The sequence below is a fragment of the Petromyzon marinus genome, chromosome 28 (genome assembly GCF_048934315.1).
Source record: "Petromyzon marinus isolate PM22_M1 ecotype Great Lakes invasive population chromosome 28, UKy_Petmar_22M1.pri1.0, whole genome shotgun sequence".
NCBI lineage: Eukaryota > Metazoa > Chordata > Hyperoartia > Petromyzontiformes > Petromyzontidae > Petromyzon > Petromyzon marinus.
This window is the reverse complement of record NC_133694.1, coordinates 2,494,794-2,521,431: the sequence shown is the minus strand read 5'-3', so window position 1 is coordinate 2,521,431 and position 26,638 is coordinate 2,494,794. Positions and strand designations below refer to the sequence as shown.

General features: G+C 50.9%; 1 protein-coding gene across 1 annotated transcript; it reads left to right on the top strand.

The window, feature by feature from the left end:
• Window positions 1–420: 420 nt before the first annotated feature.
• On the top strand, window positions 421–25,340 carry CTDNEP1 (CTD nuclear envelope phosphatase 1). Its single transcript, XM_032962132.2, has 8 exons — window positions 421–673; window positions 9,422–9,488; window positions 11,581–11,699; window positions 12,304–12,375; window positions 14,610–14,726; window positions 14,946–15,057; window positions 16,052–16,136; window positions 17,025–25,340. Exons 1-8 carry the CDS (start codon window positions 506–508, stop codon window positions 17,083–17,085), a joined length of 801 nt encoding a protein of 266 aa, XP_032818023.1. The 5' UTR covers window positions 421–505; the 3' UTR covers window positions 17,086–25,340.
• The last annotated feature ends 1,298 nt before the right edge of the window (window positions 25,341–26,638 follow it).

Genomic DNA, 26,638 nt, shown 5'->3' with positions numbered 1-26,638 from the left:
TGGGGGAGATGAGAGTGTGTAGGAGATGGGAGGACCGTGTGGGGGAGATGGGAGGGGGGTGTGGGGGAGATGGGAGGGGAGTGTGGGGGAGATGGGAGGGGAGTGTGGGGGAGATGGGAGGGGAGTGTGGAGGAGATGGGAGGGAAGTGTGGGGGAGATGGGAGGGAGTGTGGGGGGAGATGGGAGGAGAGTGGGGGAGATGGGAGGGGAGTGTGGAGGAGGTGGGAGGGGAGTGTGGTGGGAGGTGGTAGGGGAGTGTGGGGGGAGGTGGGAGGGGAGTGTGGGGGGAGATGGGAGGGGAGTGTGGGGGGAGATGGGAGGGGAGTGTGGGGGGAGATGGGAGGGGAGTGTGGGGGGAGATGGGAGGGGCTTTCCTCACTAAATACGTCACTTCCTTTCGCTCCGCCGGGCTCGCCGGAAGTCGTGGCAGGGGACTCCTGGGGGAGGGGAGGGGTGAAGATGGCGGTGTCGAGGAGGAGGTGAGAGCCACGGAGCGGCCGTCTCCATGTCGTCTCACCTCGGCCGCGAGGCGAAGGCGTCAGCCGCGCTCGTCATGAAGACTTACCTCCTGCTCAGTCTGCGCACGCTCATCTCCGCCGTTGCCAAGCTCTACGCGTTACTGCTCAAGGCCTGGAGCTTCGTGCTCTACGTCCTCCGTCGGCAGATCCGGACGGTGGGTAGGGGCGGGCAGGCAAGGCCGGGGGGGTCCGTAGGCGACCAGGCCCCGGGCGCGATCTCTCTTCCCGCTTCCTCGAATATGCCACCTGCCATACGAACGTGGAATGTCCACCGTTGCGTGCGTGCGTCTCTGTGCCCATTTTCGCCACGTACGTCTTTCGTGTCATTTTACGTGCTCATCCCTCCCCTCACCACCACGTTTCTGATCTATTTGTCAGTGGGTTAACATGCACAGATTGAAAACTTTCTGGTCGAGGCCGCCGCCCGGCCCGTTTGCGTGGGAAGCCGCTTTTAACGATTGTTATTTTGTGCACGTTGTCGGCACACAGTGTGATGGAGGTTTCTGTGTTATTCAGGTTTGTGTTTGCGCGTGAAAGCGGCCGGCAAAAGAGCGTCCTTGCAGGACGACGAATGCCACGTAACTCCGTTGTGGCTTGTGAAGTGTGTCCTAGCTGTGTGTGTGTGTGAGAGGGCGGCGACGGCGTTATCTCGTGTGCAGGCCTTGGGTGATTTACCACACCGCTGTCAAGTGAGAGATGACCGTTCCTTGGGGATGCCTTCATCCAGCAGTGGATTGACCATGGCGGATTGGTGGTGGTGGTGTGTGTTGGGACTTGGAAGTTAATACGCGCTCGCACTTGGCATTTGTAGCCATTAGTCGACAAAAGGGTAAGAGGCATCTGTGTACGTGTTGGGAGTGCGCGCGCCTTAGGGGATGCGAACAACTGCACACGGTGCATCTGACACTCATCTCAATCGGACATTTCCCGTGGCCTCGAAGTTCACCTAGCCTGGCACGACGCTCTGCGATGACGTCACCGTTGCTCGTGTGGCGTGACGGCCGTGTGAGTGTACACCAGTGTGTGTACTTGTGAGCAAGTACAGTTGTAATAGTGTGTGTGTATGCTTATGTACAACTTGGAGTACAGTACATGTTTGTACCCTTGTATGTACACTTGATGTCGTGTGCGTTTAGACATGATGGTACGTCCAAAAGTATGCGTATATAGTTGTATCTGTAGCCGAGTTTGTGTAGAATCATGAATGAGTTATGTGTGCATCTTAATTTGAATGCTTAGAAGAAAACCAGTCAACCAAAATGTCTATCTTCCTATTTCAGTAAAATATATTTTGTAAAAGTATCAACTACTCTCCTAACCATATACCTATCAACCCATACGGTTTACCCCGTATTCTTGTACAGGGAAATTTAGTTTTCAGGTCCATACGGCGTACAGCCGTTTCAATACGGGCAAAATATAAAATAAATGTCTATTTGTTTGTGTTTCTACCTTGTCATGGGACTTTGTAGGATGAACGTTGAGATTTACAAGGGTACAGGGTGACCAATAAAGCCTGAATTGGTTTAATAAGGTGGGCACTGATGAGCGGTTGACAGGAATGTAACCATTACTCACTCTGATTCGTAAACCCTAACCATATCCCGAACCACTAAAACCTAACCCCTTAACCCTACATGAAAACTAAATACATGTCCCTTAACATTTCATTAATTGAAACCCAAGGAAGGTTAGTGGTTGGATGAAAATGTGGGACAGTTAGTACCAGCAGAGATTCGGTTAAAAAAAATGTTATTTTTAATTCACCTGCTTTGTATTAGTTCAAACAAGCAACCACTCAATAATCTGGTGTGTGGGTCTTATAAGTGGACGGTGAATGTACCTCTATAACGTGGTTCAGAAACTTTGCCAGTCCTTAACGTAGACAATGGCAATGCGACTTAAAAAGTGTGCAACCTCATGCTTGGCTACGCACGGTGCGAAAGAAGTTCAACATACATACAAGATGCACGTTTGCAATTATATTGTGGAACGGAAAAAGGAACGCATGATATTCGGGAACGTATTCGTGTGGCTGTCGTGGTTGTGCAGTGTGATTGTTTATCAAAGCTTCCCCATGGGTACAGTCATTGAGCGGTACTCCTCGGCACATCACTTCCTGACCTACTGGTGACATTTCCACATTGCTCTCGCATGGCTTCGTTTCCTTATATAACCCTGCGTTGAACAATTGAACTAAGTGAACTCATGCTATGATGTTGCAAATGTGAATCTGCTGGTGTGCCCATTCAGTGATTATTAACATATATGTATATATGGGTGTCTATACGTGTTTTTTGCAAGTGGGGAGCAGTGGCATAGTCGTTTTTGTACAGATAATAAGTGGCAATTATCCGAAGCGGTCCTGGTTCTCCCCTACATCGACTTGGCCTTAAATGAGTAGTACATGCTGTGGTGTGTAATCATCAGTACTGGGGACACAAAGGCATGGGCCCTGACTACACCACCCCCTCGTGCGCCGTGCCGGCCTTCATAGATGCCCGCTAACAGCGCTTGCCCCAACAGTCCTGCGTAAGTTACCCAGGGGTTCTTCGTGGTATATTTCCCTAATGCCTAACCATAGTTCTTCTTTGTTAATTTTCAACCACCTTCTTTTGTTCTCCAGCCAAGCTCTGTTCCCTTTTTTTTTCATAAGAAGGAAAAGTGAAAAATCAAAAGCTGATTTTAAACTCGTCCTCTAACCCCTAGCCAGGTTTAGCCATTAACTTTAACCCGAGGCATATGAACATGCATTGTATGCCTGTTGACGACTGTGTTTGGAAAGAGATTAAAGTTTACGCACAGATTGGCCTAAGGAAGAAAGAATGTTTTGAATTGGTGCATTCTACCTGCTGTGACATATGGTTTATAACCATAAACAAAGAAATTGGCATATAAACTGAAAATGGCACCGTTATGCATGGAAAGGTGCATTTTTGCAATTACATCAAGAAACGGAGAACTTCATTGATTGGAGAGCACATGCAGACCCAATTCAAACTGAGTCAAAGTAAGTGGGCTTGAACAGAATGCGTCGCTAGAAGAATGACTGGTAGTTGAGGTGAGATGTAGATGTCACGTTGGGCTTCATGTGTGAAGGTGCTCTGGATTGTGTGCAAGTGCCAAGTTGTACTGAGTGTCGTTCAGGTTATTTTCGACGTTTTGCTCCATTTGCCGTGGGGGGAGGGGTTCTTCTAGAACTGAACTGAAAGTTCATTATTGAAAGTTCCTGAAAATGCGCTCGCATGCCAAATAACTTGCGTCACAGCCCAACAAAAAACACACGGGAGAAAATCCCCCAGTTGCTGCAAAAACGGTTGATCCAAGTGGTCAGTCGGGCATTTATTGACGATTACTCAGGGTGTGTGCGTGTTTGACTTTGCTACTGCCACCCCCTGTGGCGCCCCATACCTTGACGTAACGGACGAGTGACCATTGGACTCGGTGGTTGACGCGGAGCGAGCAAGCTGTGAACAAATTCGGTGCTGGGGGTCAGGAAGTCGAAGAGAGTTAGGTTGTGAAGTTTCACGCTCGGTTTGGGGGAACGCTGCTTTTTTTTCGTGGTTGTGGCGTACAGCCCTCCAATGTTTTAAAGATTGTGTACCCCGTGTTGCACGACGTGAATTAAATCTTACGCTTGGCTCCATAAGCTGTGAGCTTCAGAATTATTAAACTCAACTGGAATATTCAGGTTATAAAACTATTCAACTATATTTTTATTTTACCAGGTAATGCCCATTGAGCTATGTAGCTTTTTTCAGAAGCAACCTGGCCACAAATGAGAGCTAAACGAAGTGGCTTATCACGTGGACAGTTTAGCAGCCACATTCTCTGCATCTTGATTATAAATGTGGAGGGCAAAACCGGAGGACCCTGAGAAAAATCCACGCCACCACGGGGAGAGACATGCAAACTCCAAATATACAGGCGTCAGAGTCGGGATTGAACCGACGACCTCCTGTATACCAGGCGAGATAGTTAACATCTCGCCACCAAGGCGCCATAAAGATTTCTCCCAGCACGTGTGGAGTAAAGTGTGTGGACATTGTGGGAATCAATACGCGGTCGAACCCGAAAACATATTCGAGAGCTCTTTGTGGAATCTTGTGCTTCCTGTTGCTCGGTAAGGCCTAGTGTGGACCCCACTCATCATCGTCTTCGTCATTGTATTCATGATCATCGCTTTAATCCTTTTACGGTCGGCCGTTCAACTCGTAAAAGAGTTCTACAACTGTATTGGCGGAGTGGGCGAAACCTGCCTTGGGGCCCATAAGCTTCTTGGGCAAAAATACTTTGGGAACTCAGGGCCAGTGCTGATGTAATTGAAAATAAGTCATCCAAATAACAGTCATCATTATTATTATTTGGTCCAATCATATTTTATTCCATTTCACAAAACAAGCCTTCATGCATCATCAGCCATGATCACTCCAATGCTGCACGAAGGCCTCTCCCCACCCAAATTTGTTGCAGTCACAACCACAACAAACATGGCTCTCCCTTGAAGTGAGACTGCTGGGACGAGTTGCGTACAGATGACAACTTCAGTTTTTATTTCCCCCGAGTTAGTAAACTTAAGGAGGAAAACCCGACTGTTTTTTAAATGGACCAATCATCAGAATGGGCACTCTAAAATTTAGTAAAATATTCTGTGAATTCATGTCTTTGTAACGTCGCCCTTGCAAACAAAAGAGCAATGTCGTTTCGCGTCTCTCAGTGGGTCTATTTCATCACTGTTATGTGGCTGTAAATTATGGTCATTTTGTGTTTACAGCTTGTATATGTTATAAACCTGACCTGCTTTAGAAGGAGATAAGATGCATTGATTTATAAATCACTTAAAGCAATTATTGAAAAACAAATTAATGAAGAATGTGATGTGAGTGGAGACGTTATTCCTGGAAAATAAACGCTCATGAAATAACAGCCCCCTGTAAACAAGACCACATCACCCCATTCCTCCGCTCCTTCCCCTGGCTCCCAATCCAATCCCGAATCAAGTACAGGGGGCGGTGACACGGCCTAGCGGGGCGGCATATTCGCCGTTTGTTGTTGCAGAGGTTAAATGGTCAAATCCGGTAGGCAGCCCCAGTTAATTCTGTACTGTGTATTAACCATTGAAATACACGCCGTCTGCTTCACAGTGGAGGTTAAAGATTACGTGACATTATTCGACAAGAGTAGGCCCGTTGTGTGCCGGTGTCGTGGTCCAAATTTGCCAAAGAAAAAAATGTACCTGCAAAAATACTCCATTGGGATTACACATGGTAACATCACCCCCTACTGAGAAACCACAGCACAGACTGCCCATGAAACATAGCGCCTTCGTGATCGCCTTGCTCTCTTAACAGGGGTCGGCAGCAAAAATAACGAGAAGAGCCACTTTTTTCGATGTCGGTACAGACTCAATATTTCAAGAACCGCAATGCGTGTGAATACGTACACACACATGTACATTACGTCACGAAGCAGCCCGTACAGAGCCGCAGGTTGCCAACCCCTGCTCGATGACAATGGAACGCATACCAAATGTACTCATGATGTAGATTACAAAGATTGCCCCTTACCAACTTTTAAGAGCCTTTTTCATTCACGCCCACATACCTCTATCCACGTAATCTCACTCTTTTCCCCCTTCGTGTGTTTTTTGTATAGTGCTCCTGACTGGTTTTAAAGTCTCTCTCTCTAGTTCACACAGCCTCGATATCCCATCTCCACTCGAGTGACTGTAGCCTTCCTTGAAAACTGCTCAACCTCTTCTTAATGGCTGCTTGCTACATCTCTGATTCTGCCTCCGTAGTCTATAATTCCTTCCCCACAGCCATCTGTGATGCCGACTCCCTGCCACTGTTCAAACCCGTGCCCAAGACCTCCATCGCATCGACTGCTATCTGTGAAGTATCTTAAATATCAAAGTATATTCGGTATATTTTCCTGTTTTCACTGGTGTCCCTGGGATGCGATCGTCCTTAATCATTTACAGCGTATTGAGATACATCTGTATTTACATACTAATTAATAATGAGTAATAAATTAGGGCCAATTGTAATTTGACCCATGGATGAAGGCCGCACCATGCCGTGCCAGTCTTAGGGGTTGTTGTACCATACATACTTCACCACGCTGGTCAGCGCTGGTTTGTGATGGAGGGGGTGCCCAGGATCAGTTAAAATATCACTCGCCACTGATGTTAACCATGGCCGGGGATTGAATTCAGGCCTGCAGGTTCATAGTGCAGCGCGCTAAACACAGCGGCCACCACTTCAAATAACAAATATTTCCAAATTCTGTCGCAGCTAGTGGACGTTCCATCCGGTTGGGGTTATTGGGTTTGCTCGCAGGAGCACGGTGGTGGTGGCAGAGGGGGGGAGGTGCAATATGTCCTGGAGAGAGTCAATGGAGCGAGTAGGGGATGTTCTGTCATCTCTGTTGGCTGGGATCTTATTCCCAGCTGGATGGCCTCAATCCAGCCAGTGCCAGCATTGATTTTACCAACTAAATTAGTGATGCAAATATTCGTCAACGGAGTGAGTGTGTGTTTAATTTGAGTCGACGATGATTACGAGCGGATTCGAAAAGATCAAGACTAACCCACCAGAGGTTGAAACGTGACTAAGACCCAGCGAAAATGAGGTAATCTGTGTGAGACGCAGCCCAAAATAATTTTAGTAACGTCACTGGAGACTGCGAGGCGCCGAGGAAGACCAAAAGTGTTAATTGGCTTGGTACATATTTAAAAATGCAGACCGAGTTAATCGCTTGACTGCCCTGGAAATATTAGGGTGGACATTTTTTTTACGGCCTTCGCACCGCTGTTTGTGGACTAATTGTTTGACTTGTCTCGTCGACTAGACTAAGAGAACGCTCAAATGAAATCCATAGACTGACGTTTGACTAATCCAGAGACGTAATTCCACATGATGATGTTGTTGTCGTCAGCTAGATTTACGACTATGACTAAAATAAAAAATGCTTACTAGAAGTAACGCTGACCCAACGGAGCAGGCTACATTATAGCCGTTAGCTCTAAATCGACGAAATTGGCGGTTGTTACCCCCCCCCCCCCCAACCATAATCATCCTGAGGTTTAAAAATTCCACGTGGTGGAAATGTCCTCTTGCTTTTTTTTGTTACCAAAGGGTGGAATTAAGAAGAATGACGTGCAATTAATGACCGCTCGGTGCGTAAGTCGCATTACTCCGTTATAATCCGCTGTGCACGCGCAAAGAAGAAGAACAACAAACCGAGTGGAATTCCCACCACAGTTTCAAGTGATTTCAATAGCGGTAGGAAGTCGCCACACCGTCTGGCGTACGGCGTCGAAACACCGGTCACCGTTGGGTGATGACGAATTTCTCGGCCACCGCAGCGCTTTCGGCCGTCCCTTTTCCACGTACGTAAAAAAAATCAGCGGCAACAGGTGGCGGGAATTCCTGCCACAGCTGACGCCGCCAGCTCCGTGGCCCTCTCCGCACCAGGTTAGGGGTTGGTGCGGTTAAGGGGGGCGGCGGGGGTTGTCGAGGGGGGAGGGGATGGTGCGGGTAGTTGGCGGGCATTTATTTTGGGAATGCCCTACCAGCAACTGGGCTCGCTCCAACTCGCTGCACGTGTTCGTATCGTCGTGGACCAAGCTGCCGCGGTCCGGCGCAGCAGCCGCGTGGAGCCGGTGGTGATGGATGACGGCTGCTTTTGATGTGTCTGCTACTGCTCTCGGTGGTAGCGGTGGTGGTGGTGGTCGTCATAATGATGATGATGGGGGAGGTGGCGGTAAGTGTAGTGGTGTTTATCAGTGGTGATGATGGTGGTGGTGCTTATCTTTCTGTAGTCCACTGGAAATTTAATTCATGGCGATGGGGTAATCAGCCCGTTGCATCCAATTCAGTTGCCCTCCAACAACGGAGGACGGAGGAGCAACACTCATACCAACGAGCAGAGCATCGGTCGACTAAAATGCTGGAAGTTGGCACATTGGGAAGTACAAGCAGTGCATCTGCCAGTCGGTCTGCCCTGCGACCTACCAGTCAGCCTTCCACGCTTTGCATGGCCTCTAAGTGCACCTAGCCTGGTACAAGCACTGGGTGACGTCACGAACGTCGCCGCCACGTGATTCATGTCACCCTCGTATTCATCGCTGAGTGGATGGCAACTGTTGTTGTAAGTGGTGGTGGTGGTGCTGGTGGTGCTGATGTTGCTGGTGGTGGCGGCGGTAGTGCTGTGTGCCAGATGGGCGAACGGCCGGATCCGACACCTGACACGGCGCTGACGCAAGTGACGCCTCTGCTGTGACTCCAATTTTGCCGTCACCGTCAGCGAGTGAGCGTGTGGCAGTGGAGCCGGCGAGGGGTGGGGGGATGGTAGCATTTTAGCCGCAATTGGCGCAAACGTGGAATTGCACAAGGCTCTGCGTTGTGTGTGTGTATGTAAGTATGTGTGGTGGCAGTACTTTGACACTTGATTTATGTACGTATTCAGTTTATTCCCTCGGATGCATGACCACCCTCTTCACGTGGAGCACATGTTCCGACGCTTGACCCAGCACCTTGGGAGTGCAGTTGCGTCTTACATGCCCCCTAAATCCACACTGTGTTTGATCTCTAGGACGCGGTCTCTCCAAGCTGGACCCCCCCCCCCCCTCGACTAGCACCGCGTGCGGCTGCTGCCGTCCCTGCGGGATGGAAATTTTTTTCCTGTCTCGACTTCCCCCCCCTACTCGTAACCCGCCCCCCCCCCCCTTACAGCTCGGCCTGTGGCAATGCCTGCATGGGTCTGTCCAATCTCGACTGTTTCGTGGCCGGGGCCGCTTTGTAACGTGGGCATCGGGTGTCAGATTTCCGTGCGTAGTCGCCGGCTGTGATTTTTTTTTTTGACAAACCGCAATGCGTTTGTGTGCGTCTGGCGTGCAGATTATCCAGTATCAGACGGTGCGGTACGATCTGCTGCCCCTCTCGCCCACGTCTCGGGTGCGGCTCAGTGAGTAGAGGGGATCCGCACGGGAAAGGGGGGGTTGGGGGCTTCTCACCGGGGTCCGTGGTCCTGAATGATTTTTTTTTCTTTCAAATGTCACTTTTGTACGCAGTTGAGCTACGTACGTGCAAAACAAAGATGTAGTTTCGTGGCTTTACGTATTCCTTTACATCCGTTGAATGGGAGGCGAACGAAAAGTTGATTGTGAAATAGCAGCATTCCGGCGTGCTTAAAAAAAGAACGTTTGCAGTCGATGCATATCACCCGCTTTGTTGTACGGGCAAGACACAGGGCCGCTGAACAAAGCACTATAGAATGGCAGCTGTGAGTGTGCAAAGAAGCATGGAGAGACGCATTTTGGGAATTACATTCGGGAACCAGAATAGGAACACGTGCATCGGGGGAGTGCTGAGAAGTCTAAAACTCACATTTGTCAATAATGCTGTGGCCTTAAAAGGAAAAATATATAACAAGCGACATTTTGGTAAATCGACCTTTCATGTGGTTTGAAGAAGGGCTATTGCCCGAAACGTTGGCAATTAAAAAAACTTTTCGGGCCACACAGCATTATCGACGAACGGTCAATAAATACAATGTTTCAATTTGTTAATTGTGCTTGTGCACAACCGCCAATGCAGCATCACCAAATGATTTGTCAAGAAAATTGAGTGGGCTTGGGCAAGATCTTATTGCTAACAAGATTAACGTAATGGTGAATGGACGAGACTGATGAAGGATTGGTAGCCAAAGAAGGAACTCTCCCAAACCATAGCTGGTGATGATGATTTATTAAATAATGACGACGGAATCCCACTGCTCAGAATTAGCGGGTGTGTGTGTACGTAGTCTCATACATGCGTTCGGAAGATCAAATTCCAGCATCATTCTGCACGTGCGATCACGCGTTTCCAACATGCATAACGTTTAGCAGATACGTCAATAACCTCTCCTCTGTTCCGGTATTGTGCCTCCACATACAAACACAATATTTGTTTTAGTCATCATTCTATTGGTTCTCCAGACCAATATTATCCAGCAGCATTTGTTTAAAAGCAAGCAAACTCTTGGGACCGGTTTCAGCCACCTGGGTCTTATCAGCAAAGCACACCGGCTGGACCTGCAATCCACACCAATTGTATCCAGTCGTGATTGTCATTATTATGACCCAGGTCACTCGTTGCGAATGATACTTATCCTGGTCTCTTCAGTTCTCACCTGGCTAACCAAAATAATCTTGAAACTTGACACTTGTTGAAAATTGCGAACGGGAGATTGTTGATTTTTGGGTGTGAGGCTGGCTATGGTAGGCTTGCCGCAAGCTATGGTAGGTGTTGTAGGCTGCAGCGGGCCTTCAAGCTCAGTGATCCGTGTGCGAGTCACTGGCGCCACCTGGTGGCTCCTCTGATGGTGCAGGGATCTGATGGCCTAACCCCTGTGGCAAGAGATGGGCAAAGTATGTCAATGAAATGGACAGGTGGTCCTCGTTTAACGCGGTAGATGCGTTGCTGAAAAGTGCCGCCTTTAAGAGAAAAACGCGTTCAGCGAAAACAATTTCCCCATAAATGTAACGATAATATTTGCCGATATACGATGTACTGCGCACACACACAGTAAGATGCCGGGACACACATGAAACTACACTAAACTGTTTTTATATTACCAGGTAAGGCCCACTGAGCTATACAGATTTTTTTCATAAGTGACCTGGCCACATGTGAAAGCTCAACGCAGTGTCTTATCATGTTCAAAGTCTATAGCTGCCAAATACTCTAAACGCAAGTTGATTCTAAATGTGGATGGAAAAACCGGAGGTCCTGGTGAAAAATCCACTCGACCACGGGGAGAACATGCAATTTCCAATATACAGGCGTTGGGTTTGGTATCGAACCCACGACCTGTACACCAGGCAAGGTAGTTAACATTTCGCCAGCTGATGGTACGGCGCCGCATTACTGTATCAATCCACGTAGTGTATTGTACCGCTCAGCCACGCAGCTCAAGAAAGTAGTTCGTCGTTGAACGCACATTGGCGTCGCCGCCGACGAGCGAGAGCCCCTTGCGAGGAGTGACACCGCTCGCGTCCGTGCCGGCGGTGCAGGCCAGGTGCGGCGGAAGATCCTGGTGCTGGATCTGGACGAGACGCTCATCCACTCGCACCACGACGGCATGTCACGCACCATGGTGCGGCCGGGCACGCCGCCGGATTTCATTCTCAAGGTGAGCGCCGCAGCCGGGACTTTTTAAAATCAAATTAATAGTCAATGTCATTGAGAAGATTGAGAGAGAGATGGAGAGGAGCATGGACAAATTAGACGAGTAGGAATGGCAGCCCCCACCGTTGACAATTTCCCAAGCTCTGCCTGGCCTATGTTGGGGTATATAGGGCCAACTCTGTTAAGGAGTTTTTTTGCAACTGAGGGGGAAAAACCCCCACGACGATCAGTCAATACAGTCGATAAAGGACAAAAAATTACTATCCACTGTTTTATTTGTGGTCAGGTGCCCCTTTTAAAACTAGCAGCCACTGAGACACCTTGTTGTCAATTTTACTCTGATTTGTGTCTCCCAAGTTTTGGCCAACCCTGTGATCAATTTGGCGGTTGCCTCTGGAGTTAGTCCCTATTAATTAGCCAGACGACTTTATATGAAAATGTAATTTACATCGGACCATCTTCACGAGAGTTATCGTGCCATCCCCATTACAGGCAGATCTGATGCATTGGCAATGTCAGCCCTAATTGTGTGTAATTAGCTGTAAGTACAAGAGGGGCTCGTCTTGGGAAGCAAGCGACAGCGGTTTGCGGGTGTGCGCGCTCCGCAGGTGATCATCGACAGGCACCCAGTGCGGTTCTTCGTGCACAAGAGGCCTCACGTCGACTTCTTCCTCGAAGTGGTGAGCTCGCGCGTCGCGCGGCTCTCGACGGTAGCGCGACACGGGCCCGCCGTGCCGCCTGCCCGCCCGCCCACCGGGTTCACGTTTGCTCGCGTGCAAAGCTTAGCTCCAGCTGCCACTCGCTGAGGGGCCGGTGTTCGGTCGAGGTTATGTTGAGGTTCGGGGATGGTTTGGTGTCTCTCAGTCTCATTTGTGAGAACGTGAACATTCCTGGTAGTAGTCGGATGAGATCAATTTCATCGTTGCCATCATTATCGATGTTTCCATAATTGGCCCGGCCATAATCAATTCCCTGCTGGATGAAGGCCTCCCCAAAACATCGCCATCTCTCACGAGCCTGCGATCGTAACGTGCACCGAGCACCCACACGCCTGCTGAATTTTCGGCTAGCAAAGTTCACTTCAGTGTTCATGAATGAGAACTCGGTAAGTCGTATCCAGAACTCAATCTGCAGTATTCACAACTCATTTTGTGGAACATGGGTCTCTCAACAGGTGGTTACGTCCAGAACACGACGGGCAATATCAGAGCTTCAGAACTCATTGCGCGCTCACTCATTAACTGGAGAGTTGATTTCATAATGGCGTAATAACCGTGTTAATACGTCTGCTTCACAATGGACGGTAAAGATTCCCTGATGCGATTCGCAAGAGTAGGCCATTGTGTTTGCCGGCATTAGGGTACAATTTTTGGCACCCATCGTTTAATTGGGTTTATACACACAGCAGCGATCATCGCCCGGTACTGGCAGACTGTAATAGTCTCGAACGCTCTTGCATATGTAACTCATCGTGGTCTCTTTGAGTTACCACCCAGTTAAAACAAAATTTATTTGAGACTCGGAAATGAAGAGCAGTTGATATTTTCGAGTGACTGAATTCACCCACGCGGTCTGAGCCTCGGTCCGGTCTCGGATTTACTGTGGCTGTGGTCCAAGGCTTTACCACGACGCAGTGCCGGGGGGGTGGACCACGTGACGGTGTCCCTCGGTGGCGTGGGGTGCCACGGTGGCAGGATGTTAACTTCCTCGCCTCGTATTCAGGAAGTCGCGAGTACGATCCCAACCCTGGCGCCTGTATATTATGAGTTTGCATGTTCTCCTCGTGGTTACGTGGAGTATTTAGCTTCTATAAATTTCCACGTGATGAAGCACTTCGTTGAACTATCATATGTGACCAGGCCACTTCTGAAAAATGAGCATTACCTGATAAAATGACCACGAGTTTGCGGTTTGGTGTCGCGCCGCAATGGAGCGAGCTAGCAAATGCCACGAGACCGGCACAGTGGGCCCGGGCGCCGTTTGCCCGCGTGCCGTAAGCGGCATCTGGAAACGATTACGCCGGCGTCGTCGTGGCGTGACCCCGTCCGCCGTTGGGTCACCGGCGCCCCTCGGCGGCGGCTAAGCAAGGGGCGGCGGTGGCGGCGGTGGCGGCGGTGGCGGCGGTGGCGGCGGCGAGGCGCTCTCGTCGGCGTGCTCGTTGCTCGTGTTCGCTAATTTAGCATTTCGAGTTGTTAGCGATTTATTTATGTTTAATTAGTGCCGGGCGAGAGGGACGTTTGTAAACGAAACAGTTGGACGTTTGCCACGTTGCTTGGCCTCCTGTGGCCTAGCTGTGTATGCGTGACGTGCGCTAGGGGGAGGGGGCTGTGGGCGTGGACACATGGGAGGGTGGCAGCTGGGGGGGGAGCAGTGTGGGGGGGGAGCTGCGTGGGGGGGGTGCCCCGGGGGGTTTTCACGTGCAGGGTGGGGGGGGACACACCCAGGAGTGGGGAGTTTGGGATGCTGGGGATTGGGAGGGGTGGCGTCGGTCAGTGACGGCTACTTCCTCTAATTATATACTGTATATACTGTATGTGTACAGACCCCCTGTGTCCATTTAGATGGTGAGCAGTAGGGCAGCGCTACGAACCCGGCGACACGAATTAAATTCCCACTCACGGCCAATGTAAGACCGGTCTTGGGCCCTCCCATAGGTCGACTCGGCTTCAAATGAGTATCTGGTGCGGTGTGCAAATATCGCCACTTGGGAGACGAAGGTGGCCAGACGTGCTGCTGGCAACTCAACCCCCCGTGTGCTGTGCCGGCCTTCATAGGTGCTACTTGCTAACAGCACTTTTCCCCAACAGTCTGTTAAGGCTATGTAGGCCTGCCACAGTGCGTGGTCCCGTTTGTCACAGAATGAAGCTGGCAAGTGTCTCGACCTGCCGCCTTACCCACCCTCCCACCCCAACAGGTGAGCCAGTGGTACGAGCTGGTTGTGTTCACGGCCAGCATGGAGATCTACGGCTCCGCAGTGGCCGAAAAGCTCGACAACAACCGCAGCATCCTGCAGAGGAGATACTACAGACAGGTGAGGCCCGATACGACGCGCGCATTCCGGTGGAGCAAGTGGACTGCACCCGGCCACCACCAGGGATAACCTTGAAATGGCTCGCAGCATTAAATGGACAATTGTAGCCCGCCATTGGCGCTGCTGTCACCGCTGCCGCCGCTGCTGATTTTCTGTTCGAATGCCTTGCGAAAGAAGACGGTGACCCTAAACTCTTGGCTCGTGTGCCGTCCTTCGCAGCACTGTACTGTGGAGCTGGGCAGCTACACGAAGAATCTGATGGCGGTGCATGGAGACCTGGCCAGCATAGTCATTCTGGACAACTCGCCCAGCGCTTACCGGGGCCATCCAGGTAATGAAACGCACGCGACATCTGCGTGCACGGCACACAACGATGACGATCGCCCCACCCCGTGTAGCCTGCAACGGACTGTCGAGCGGTGGCATGGTGCGCTATGAGCCCAATGACCCCGAGTTCGATTCCCGGCCACGGCTAATGTAAGTGGCGAGTGGTAACTGAATTTGTCCTGCACCCCCCCCCCAAACCAACCGCCCCCCCCCCACGTTTACCTACGCATGCGCAGCAGACACGCAAGCGTGGCGCACAGCGCCAGATGTACACAGCACGCACAGCGCACACCAACACTATGTACGTGTGTATGTTGCACTTCTTTCGCACCGTTTGTAGCCAACCGCGCTAATCGGAGGTGCCGGCGAAGAATAACAAACTAAACCCATAATAAGCAGTTCTGAAGAAATGAGTTTTCAATGTAGGTGATTTAAAAGTGCATAGCTCCAGTGGCTACCGAATATCAGGTGGAAGAGCGTTCCAGACGGCCGCAGAAGCGCACCTGAAAACGCGCGATGCAGTGAAAAATCGCCTGAAATGCGCACGAGCTCGCCACATCTCGAAAGCCGAACAGGGTAGAGTGCTTGGACGGGCCACCGCAACCCCCTATGCATAACAGGTGCTGCGCCGGGGGCTGTCTTGTCAGCAGAGGGCAGTGGAGAAACATCAATCGTTGTGCTGTAATATGCTCCCAACATCTACTCTCCACACCTTCCACTTCCCTCGACCCGCAGGGCGTGTTGGGGGAGGCCCTCATCCAGCAGTGGATCGACAAAAGGGCCGTGCTTGTGCCACATGCCTTCACAAGCATAGTGTGCGCGGGGCTGTTCGTGCGTGTTGCTGTGCTGTGTGTGTGTGTGCGCCAGTTTGCCTACTTGCATTCGTTGCTATTTTACGTGTGTGTGTGTTTACAGTTGTGACTGCGTTCTTACCCACGGTGTATACCTGTGTGTGCCTGCCTCTGCGTGCGTGCACGTGTGTGTGTTTCTTGCGACAGACAATGCGATCCCCATAAAGTCGTGGTTCAGCGACCCCAGCGACACGGCGCTCCTCAACCTCCTGCCGATGCTCGACGCACTCAGGTGCCGTTCTCTCTCCGCGGCCACGGCGTGGGCCAGGGCCGTCGCGTGTGTGCGCGTATTTGGAGCGTGTGTCTTGCGATTGGTTGAGCGTTGTGGGGAGTGGTCGTGTAGCGGCTCGCTGGCTGCGCTACGAACCCGGCGACCCTTGCTCACGGCCAACATCGGTGATGAATGTTTGAACCCATCCTGTGCCTCTCCTAGGTCGACTTGGCCTCAAATAAGTACTCGGTATGGTGTGTAAACATAGTCACTTGGGAGACAAAGGCGGCCGGGCGTGGTGCTGGCCACCCACCACCCTGCATGTGCCATGCCGGCCTTCATAGGCGCTTGCGAACAGCACTTGTCCCAATAGTCTGAGGCTAAAACGGAGGGGGGGGGGGTCTTAATCTTTGTGCGTGTGTTTGTGCCTGTCTAACCCAATGGTAGCGGAAGTGCAGTGGTTTAGCGCAATGCCCTACTAACCCAGCAACTCGAGTTCAATTCCCGCTCGCGTCAGTAACCGTGGCAAAAAATATTTTAACCCATCCTGGGCCTCCTCTAGGTCTACTCAGCTTTAAACCAGTACCTGTTTTCTGGATGTAAACACCACCACTGGGGAAGACGAAGGTTGCCTGGGGGTGGTGCTGGCCTCATGTGCCGTGGCGGCCTTAGTGTGTGCTCGTTAACAGCACTTGTACATAGTAATTTAAGGAACGCAAAAGATCATGCTAATATCTCTTTTTCACGTCGCTGTCTGCTCATACTGTGTTCCTTGCATGAATGTTAGGGTATCTCTCGAAGTGGTTGTCTCAACAGTCTGTTTAAGGCTCGACGGTGGGGTCTCGAGGGGGGATCCTTTGTCATCGTGATGTGGTCCACGTGTGTGTGTGTGTGCGTCGTGGGTTGCAGGTTCACAGCGGACGTGAGGTCAGTCCTCAGTCGAAACCTGCACCAGCACCGTCTTTGGTGACGCGCGCTCCCCCAGCCACCGCCCTCCGACCTTGCCCCCCAAACAGCACCCCTCCAGCTCGCCCCCCCCCCCCGTCCCCCCGCGGCCCCCTCCAACACCCGCGCACCATCTCGTTGGCGACAGGAAGTCCTGCTGCTCGGCATGCTGGGAACATGGCGGCGCTGGGGCTGTGTCGACCGCGAATTGCAAGGCGGTGGACTCCTTTTGCTGGACCCGAACGATGAAAGAGCAAAACAAAAAACCTTACGTTACACCGCAAAAGTTTAATTTTATTTTGTTTATCTCATTAGGACAATAACATTATATATAAAACTATATATATGTACAGTCAATTGTAGCAGGAAAAAAAAATTACTTCATCCGTCTTGTTAATACCTGAATGATTAATTTTTTGTATCTTAAAATTGTATTATTTCCACGATTTTTCCTTTCAAATGATGCCCGATGAGCGATACATTTATTTTTTCCTGCCTTTGACCCTCCCTGTCCTCGGCACGACCTTCAGTCCCGTCCTTCCCGTCGGTTCGTCCGTCCGTCCTCTCCCCTCCGTCTGCCAAAACCCCCCAGAGACAATTCCTCGACTTCAGCGGTGCTTTTCCGAATCCTCGGGCATTTGCCGCGCCTCCCCCTCCCTCCACCTCGTCGGCAACGGGGAATCCAAGCAGCCTCCTCGCCTCGCCCGGTCTGCGGTGGCGGTCGGCGGTGGAGGCCCTGACTTTTTTTGGGAGGTTGCTGTGCACTACCAGCCGCTCCCATGTACGCTCGCACGCGTGCGTGCGCGTTCGTCAGGGGTTGTAAAGTTTTCACGCAGTTCTCTTCGTCGGCAACTTTCCCCGGTCTGTCTCGGTTGCCCACCTGGGAGGAAAGAAAAGGAATGAAGCAGGAAGGAAACAACACAAACCCCATCCCTCGCGCTGTGTATATCAACGTACGTTTACTTTTTTTCCACGCAGCCATTCGTAATCCACGCGCAATGTTGAGGGCTACGCCCGCGTGTTGAGCCTCTCCCCCCTCCTCTCGAGCGTTCGGCACGCGCCGTGCGACGGGCATCTCCCCAGGAGTCGAGTTGAAGATTGCAGGTGGAGTTGAAGCGATGCCCGCGCGGGGGTGGGGTGTCGCGTGAGCTCCAGAGACGGAGTACTCGGAGCGCCTGCGGGCGGGACAAGCGCTGCGTTTGTACCAATTGGGGATTGATGGGGGAGCGAGAGTCGCGGAGGAAAATTTCGGAGAGTGTGGTTTCCGATCGTCGCTGGGCCCCTGGGAGGGGGGGGAGGGTGGGACTGCGTTGTGTTTTTTTTGGCATCTCTGTTGCGGGCTGTCGGTCGGTACGTGTCATTAACCGCATGAGAGCTCATTCAGAACCGTTAATCTTGTGTGTGCATTGGAGACCCGGGTAACCACATTGGCGTAGAGGGTTGGTTTTTCACATTTGGCGGCCGCGCTTAAAACCTTGTCGATTGGCACTTCCAGAGAGATCTCGTCACGGGGTCTTCAGCATTTTGAGGCAGAAAATATGAACGACGCATTCGCGGAATTTATTTGACGGCTCTCGAAAAGGGGAACACAAACATGGAGCCTGTTCTGCTTGGCCGCGGCGGTGAGCTTGCCGTGACCAAACAAGTGGTGCCCGGTTCCTACCCCCGACACGCACACGCACGCAGGTGCGAGTGTGGCGAGCGGCCCGCACCGCTGTCTCTGAGCGTGGGAATCGGCAGTCCTTCGCTTTGCGCGTGTGGCTACCGGTTTCCGCTGTGAATTTGCACACTCGCGCATAGTCACACGCGTGTGCGTGCTCTATCCTAAACCGTTACTGCTACAGCGAACCCACAAGATCATTCAGAAAGAGGATTTTTTTAATGTCAGTCGCAGGGTAAAATATCGATTGATCGCGGTCAACGTTTTGGGCAGCTGAGACCCTAGAATCGTAAACCCTGACGATGCGAAACCGATTCAAAACGTTGATTTGCTTTAGATAGCTCTGGACGACGTGGCAAATTTCCGAGTGCGTTTGTGCAACTATGCGGTTCGTGTGTACGCAAGCATACGCGAAATGTGTAAATAGTGGCGGGGACGATCCGAGTTTGGAGAGCTGAACGTTAAAAGTATGCACCGATAAGCACTTACCTTTTAGTTTAAACAGTTGCCCTCGTGTCGTGTTATCGGATGATAAGTGCACTATCCCGAGCCCTCCATTAAGAGGGTAAGATGAATGCGAGGCCTTTTATTAATCTGGGCATGGCATCGATTTGACAACTTTCTCAAGGAGTTGCCAAAGAAGGGGTTCTGCATGGAATTCTGTACAACCGAGCTGGCCTAGCGAGTCTCGGAAATCGCCTGGTGGTTTTTCCACTGCAGCACCCGAACCGTGCCGCTCACGTCGCATGTTAATACATTTTTGGTATTTTCATAGACGATTAATAACCCCCTCCGCCCCTGGAACGGCTCGATTCTGAGCAAGATTCGGATCTTTAGCGGGTGCCACGGTGGCGAGATGTTAACTACCTCGCCTGATATACAGGAGGTCGTGGATGCGATCCCGACCTTGACGCCTGCTGTATATTTGGAGTTTGCGTGTTCTCCCCGTGGTCGCGTGGATTTTTCTCCAGTTTGTCCCTCCACATTTAGAAAAAAAAACGTCACGCGTTTATAGTAATTGGCTGCTGCTGTAAATTCCCACCTGATAAGCCACGTCATTTGGGCTGTCATTCGTGGCCAAGTTGCTTCTGAAAAACAGCTATAGAACTCAGTGGGCCCTACGTGGTAAAATATACATTTTTAAGTAGTTTGAAATAGGTTAAACAAGGTTTCACGGTTTGGTTCGGGCGCGGCTCAACAGACAGCCAGTGGAAAAACCACCGGTACCATGAGGGCCCCGTGCCGGTGCGGCTTGGTTGTACCAGTGGAAAAAGTAACATCGAGGACATCCGGAGTGCCCGGACAAATGAACGTTGGAATGGCTCTCATGTGGTTAAATAAAGGACGTTGAATGAATTAACAAATAAGCTCTAAATAAAGAAGTACAACGGTCATCTTATTTATTATTAACTATGTCGTACCCAGAACGTCTTGACAGCCTCTTACATACGCGAGTTATCATAAAACGATAACCGCGCGTGCGCGCAGTCGCAAGACGTTATCTACGAACGAACATGCGCACGTCTGTACGCATGCACGTACGCACGCACGCGTGCTGGGGTTGTGAACGTATGCTGTGCGGGTGACCAAGAGGGGGGAGGAAAGGGCAGTCGCGAGCAAGCGAGCGAGAACGAATGCACTGGTGCTAATCCGAAGTCCGCGTCAAGTTCGGGTATTTTTTTGTAAAACAATGAAATGTCGATCTTGGCGACGGCGAGCGACGCGCTGCGAGAATCGAGCGTCGGTGCGCGACGGCCGCCCCACCCCACCCCCGCGGAACTCCGTGAGCGAAATGATTCACGCGCGGGCAGATCGCGAACGACGGACACCCAGCGGATCGACACGCGGGGCACGCGTGCGCCGCGTACTTACGGAACGAAGCGAGGGGCCAGGTGGAGGAAACGTTTCCGCCAAACAACGCGGCACGACCCCTGTGGGGTGCGAGTCACGCGATGGCCGCTTCCCCTAAGCTCCGCCAACTCTCGAGACGGCCCCGTCGACTTGACGCGAGATTGGCGACCTGTGGCGGTCTATTTGCACTTTTTCCCGCCGCCGCCGATGATGCTGGGGCATCGACACGCGCCAAACGCTCAAAGCTGGGCCACACTGGTCTCATTGATTACAGCAGGTGTTTTTGTTTGTCGACCGCACCGCCGCCTCGCCACCGGTCGTCTGTGCCGCTGATAGGTTCAGTTCCCGATTCCGTCCGAGATCGCAAGATAAAATCAGTTCCAGCAATTACGTCCGTAAAGAACAAGCCAGCCACCCTTTGTAAACGTGCCTCCGCCACTGAACATTTCCATTTCGCGATATCCAAGTTAATGTTGTTCTGGTTGCCATTAATTATTGTTAACACGTTTTGAATCAAAATTTTAAGCATCGGGTTCGAGGTTGCCGGATAACCGGTCGCTACGACCGCTGGGTGGTTGCCTCCACCGCGCCGGCCGAAGCTGCCGTCCCGAGTCTGTGTGCCTCGGGTCATCCGCCTCTCAGTATTTCTCTTCTCGTGCCCCCGGGCCGGACAGTTCTGTCCACGATCGTGCTTTTTGTGTGCAGGCGGCGACGACGCAAACAACAACAACAACAATGTTTTACTGGCCGCGATTCCAGCAGCTAAGGTGGTGGCATCTCTGAGATGTGTTGGCGCGTAGTTTCACTCGCGCTTGCCCGCGGTCTCCCAATGGCCTCTTCTCCGCGCGGCTCTCCCGGCGTACTTATTGGGTTGCGTCGCGCGCTGTTGGGCAACGCTGTCCGTGGTTGTGTCCGCCCCCCACCTGCTGAGAACCTCAATTCCTCAAGTCCACTCGAGTTACGGAACGCCGGACATCGTGCCGAACAACGCACCTATGTGGTCGTAATCTCTGTGTCGACGGTTGCCCTACAGCTACGGACCGTGTAGCCCTTGCCCTGACTACCACGGGGAGGGGTGGGGGGGGGGGGTCCTTTCCGGTTTCAATAGCTTCCTTCTGCCGATTACATAAAACATGCAAAGTCGTTGTTCATCATCATCAGCTTATTTAGTTTTAACAACCGTGTGGTTTTTTTTTGCAACCGGCTGCTGGTTGAGAGCCCCTGGTGCAGTCTTGTTAACATTCAGGGAAGTTTGCAGCTTTTAAAATAAGGAGCCATTTGATTTTTTTTGTTTTTTTTTTAAATCAGAGCTGCAGCTCCAAACCAATCGCAATGTATTTGGACCCCAGTTGCGGTCGATGGCGACTCGTCGATTAGTTACGCAGTTGTGATGATTTCTTTTTTTACGGACGAGTGTTTAAGCCGTTTGCGGTGTTTTGTGGTTTGTAGGTACATGATGACTTTCAAGAATTGGCCAGTGTGGTGACACGAACGAGACCAGGGTTCTGTATCGGATGAAATGGTTCTGTATCGGGTTAGACAATTGTTTTAAATTGGAAATGCTAACTCTGTCTCAGATGTGACGAGTGTACTTAATTGCATAGAGATACCGGTTCTGTATCGGACCAGACGAGGTTTCTCAAAAGACGAGACGAGGGTTGCTACTTAGGACGACATGAAGATTCCATATCGGATTAAATAGTTCTTTATTGGGCGGGGGCGAGTGGATTTTACTTGGGATGAAATTAGGGTTATGTAAGTGACACGGTAAAATATTGTTAGTTGGATGACACGAAAATGCTGCAGCGGATGGGAGGAGAGTTCTCTATCGGTTAAGAGGAAGAACATTGTGCATCGGATGGGAGCAGTGAATATGTTGGATGGATCACTGCAGCAGTGTGTGCGGCACAGCTGCTAAATCCATGCCACATCTTTTGAGCATCATTCGCCCAGATTATATATATTTTTGTTCCTGTTGAATTAATCTGACTAATAGTTGCAGCTGTTATTCTTTATGTTATCCGTTGGCAATAGGGAAGTTCGTCGATAAAAGTTCATAGGGCATTGCACCTCGCCGAAAGTGAAATTATTTGTTGTTGGGGAAAGATGTGGCCATGAAGGATTCTATCCCCTCCGTTCCCCCCCTCCAAACCCCATCCTCGACACAGGAACCCAACTGACAGCAGCAGCAGCAGCTCGCCCTTCATAGAGTAACATTGTAAGCCATTGAGTGGTTGGGAGACATTTAGAAGAAGAAAAAAACAAGAAAGGAATGCCAGCGGTTGGGCAGCTCACGAAAAATAAAATGTCACTGCGCCAGGGCCCTGCGTCGGCAGCCCGGGAGGATCTCTGCAAGGCCGATCGCTCACGCCCCACTGCTGTCCGGAACGCAGCTTGTTAAATAATAAGATGGCATTTCAGGTTGTGGTGACCACACCCCCCCTACACCCCCACCCTTTTTCAGAATAGAGAAGCTTCGTATTTAAATATGATATATTTTTTTCCTTCCAATTCACAAGACATTGTGTTGGTGATGGTGGAACATGTTGGTGGGCTCGGAAGAGTGGGGCCGCCGGGGTGTTAAGTCGGTGGGATTTGAACTGGGAAAAGCCTGCTGGGTAGGTCCAATTTGTCACAGTCTCTTTGTTGTGGTTATTTTGGTCTTAGTTTTTGGTTTGGAAAGAGGAACACCTTTTGGGGGTATTTATAACGGTCTCGATGTTTAAATTTTGTTTAATTTTTTGGAGGCGGGCTGCTGCGCGCCCGGGACATCGTGCTCTCTACGAGGTTCCGTTGCTCCGTATCGCCGTGGAGAGCCGCGGGCAAAGGCAAAACAATCAGAACTACGTGCTGCGTCTTGACCCCCCACACAGCCCCCCCCCCCCGCCCACGCACGAGTGAAAAGTGTTGTTAGTCCATCTTCCTACCGGCTTCCCAGACCACCAGCAATCAGGTTTGGTGAATAAATGCCAACTGGACGATGTTGGTAGCAGTAGTTTAAACGAGCCTGACCGCTGATTAGACCCAGATGGGCGAAACAGGTCCAGAGTTTGCTTCCTTCAAACAAATGCTGCTGCCAGAGAATATTGGGCCGGAAAGCCGATGGGCTGATGGAATTATACGTGTTTTTGCTCATACAGGTTTCCCCCGCTTTGTGCGGTCGAGTAGCGCGTAAAGTACACACACACACAACGTCCCACGTACGACTGTTTCGCCGCATGTGGAGTGGATTGAAACGGCGCAATGTAGCGAATTTATGGGTAGAAATAGGGTAGCCGCGTATGCAGCGCGAAATCGCACAAACCGAACCTTGCGTAAAGCGAGGGACACCTGTTTTTGGAGACGCAAAACGTTCCTGCTGATCGTGAGGTGCTGTTCACAACTGTCTTAAGCGCTCTTGGTCCAAGTTCTCAACCAGTTGAAGCCATGGCTCGGATGCATTTATTTCTTAAAACGTAGACAAGAACTGGCTGCCTGTCGCATGCTGGAGGAACAACATAACGCCATTTATTTATCTGGGAAATTCTTCTCCGAGTCATTGCGATGTTTACCCAGCAATCTTGAGTACGCGGAAGGGGGGGGGGAACCCACCAGGCGTAACAAAGGGATAACATTCCACACACGTGGGTGCACGCGGCCACCTGCTGAGCTGCCATGTTGTGCCCACCTTTCATCCCAGAATATGTTGCCATTTTACACAAGTCACCGCGATACACCAACCCCTTTTCTCCAAGGCAGTCTGAATCGCAGACGTGCTTTTCCATCACCACCACCATGGGTCTCCGTGTATTCGTTTAAAACACGATGGAGGACTGATACATTTATACTCCGGCTGCAAGCATTGAGTGAACAATTCAAGTGGCCGAGCTGTTGTCTTTATATATAAACAACTCAATGCGTTCATCAGCAACGCTGCCGTGAAACAAAAAACAAAGGCATATATAATCGAGGTGAAATTGCGCGCAATGGGGAGATCGTCTTTGCTATGAAGGAAGAGCCATTGCCCCAAACGTGTACTACACAGGTTATATTCCTTTTAGGCCGGTGCTCTTGATGAATGGATTGAGTTGTTTTGTTAACCGTGTTTTGTGGACTGCGATCATCATTTGTGTTTAGACCGGAGGAGGAATCCGCTTAACTATGACGCTCTTTTTTTTACCACATGTCCAGTATGGGTGGGTCAGTGCATTAGCAGCAGCACCGTTTGTTTAATTCGTGTCTTGACCGTGAGACGGGTCAGACAGTGGTGGGGTTAAAGAGCGCAGCTCGAGGTGGGCGTCTGGTAGTTGTCGCCGGTTGGCGGGCAGGGTCGGGGAATGATGAACCTCGCGAGAGTGCACAACGCGGCATCCGCGAACAGGATCGATGCCAATGTGGAATGTGGGTGGCGTTGGTGGGTGGGGTGGGGGCTAACCCCGGAGATCCCGATTTTAGTTGTTTGAGTTTTTTTTCACCAACCCCCCCACCTCTCCTCCCCTCTGTACAGAAATCCGATTTTAGTTTTGTTTGGATTTTCAGACCTGAGCAAAAAAAATCGTACAATTGTTTTGTTTCGCCGAAATTAGTTTGGACCTATTTCACACGTGACCAGTTAAATGGGCTTTTTTTATGGCAGCCCCCCCCCCCCTTGCCCCCCACATCCCTCCTATTTTTTTAAATTTTCCCCATTTTATTTTAATTTTCTCAGTCTCCCCGACTCCATCAAATGTAATTAAACTTAACATGTTTTATGGAGGAAAAAAAAAGCCTGATTAAATTTGTAAAAACTGTTCTCGTCTCCTCGCTGTGTGCACGTGGCGTTCCGCGTGCTCGCTTCGGAGGTGCTTTGCGAACAGCGCTTGCCCCCAAGAGCCTCTGCAGGCTATGTGGGTGATCTCTGTAAGGCCGCCGTAGTCCTTCGGTGATATGTGGGATGCAGTTGGGTAATGCTTTGCGCGACCAGCCTGACGACCCCTCGCATTTTGAGCCCGGCTAACATCAGTGGTGAATATCTAAACTGGTCCTGGGCCTTAAATGAGCACCTGGTGCGCTGTGTAATCATCGCCACTGGAGACGAGCGGCCATGAGCGGTGTTGGCCGCACTGTGGCCCTTCGTGTGCCGCCGGGGCCTTCACGGCCCGTACTCGCTGCCGGCACTTGACCCGACACCCCCCCCAAAAGGGCAGGCAGGGGTCGGCAAACTCAGGACCGCCTCGTGACGTTATCTATTAAGGACCCCGACGTCTCGTATTCACGTTGCATTGCGGCTCTTGAGACATTGAGGGGCCGTTGTTGTTTTTTTCTACTGAATTCGAAACAAATGGCTGCTCTTGTTATTTTGTTTGCCGACCCCCTGGGAGAGGCGATGCGGGGGTTCTTTTTCTTGCCCTTCAGTCGTTCCCCCCACACCTCTGTGGAAAGCCGCAGGTTCACCGGTGTCGTGTTCACGCCTCAAACCAGCAGTTAGTCGGTCATCAGCGTGCAAAAGCACGATTGATCACCAGCGCATTGCCTCATTGTATATATAGTTACAGGGTGTTTTTAAAAAAACGTTAACACTTATATGGGATTATCGTTTTTAATGAAAAGAGAACGGATAATACAATGTAACATACATCTAATGTTAATAGCTTCAAAAGGACAAAGTCTCCCACTTGTTCACCATCGTTGTCAACGCGTGCCTAGAATCTTCTCCAGGTGGTCTCCAGAGCCCGGAGGCAGCAGCATTCATCGTGGTCTTGCAAATTCTCACAAGTGTTCACATTTTTTGTGAAGCGCCCTGCAATGTGAAGCCCTCTGTGGATCCCGCTGCTCGATGAAGGCCTTAACCACGCGGGTACGATCCAGATATCTCTGCCACAGCATTCAAATGTATTTATTTGCGTGGATCCGGCGGGGACCCCTTGGGAAACTTTGCCCCCCCCCCAACCCATTGCTTCATTTGCCTTTGCCCCAACACCACCCGCCACTGCGTCTCGCAGTAAACAAATAAACATTTTTTATTGTACCAGGTAAGGCCCCACTGAGCTATGCAGCTCTTTTTCAGAAGCGACCTGGCCACAAATGATAGCTCAACGAAGTGGCTTAT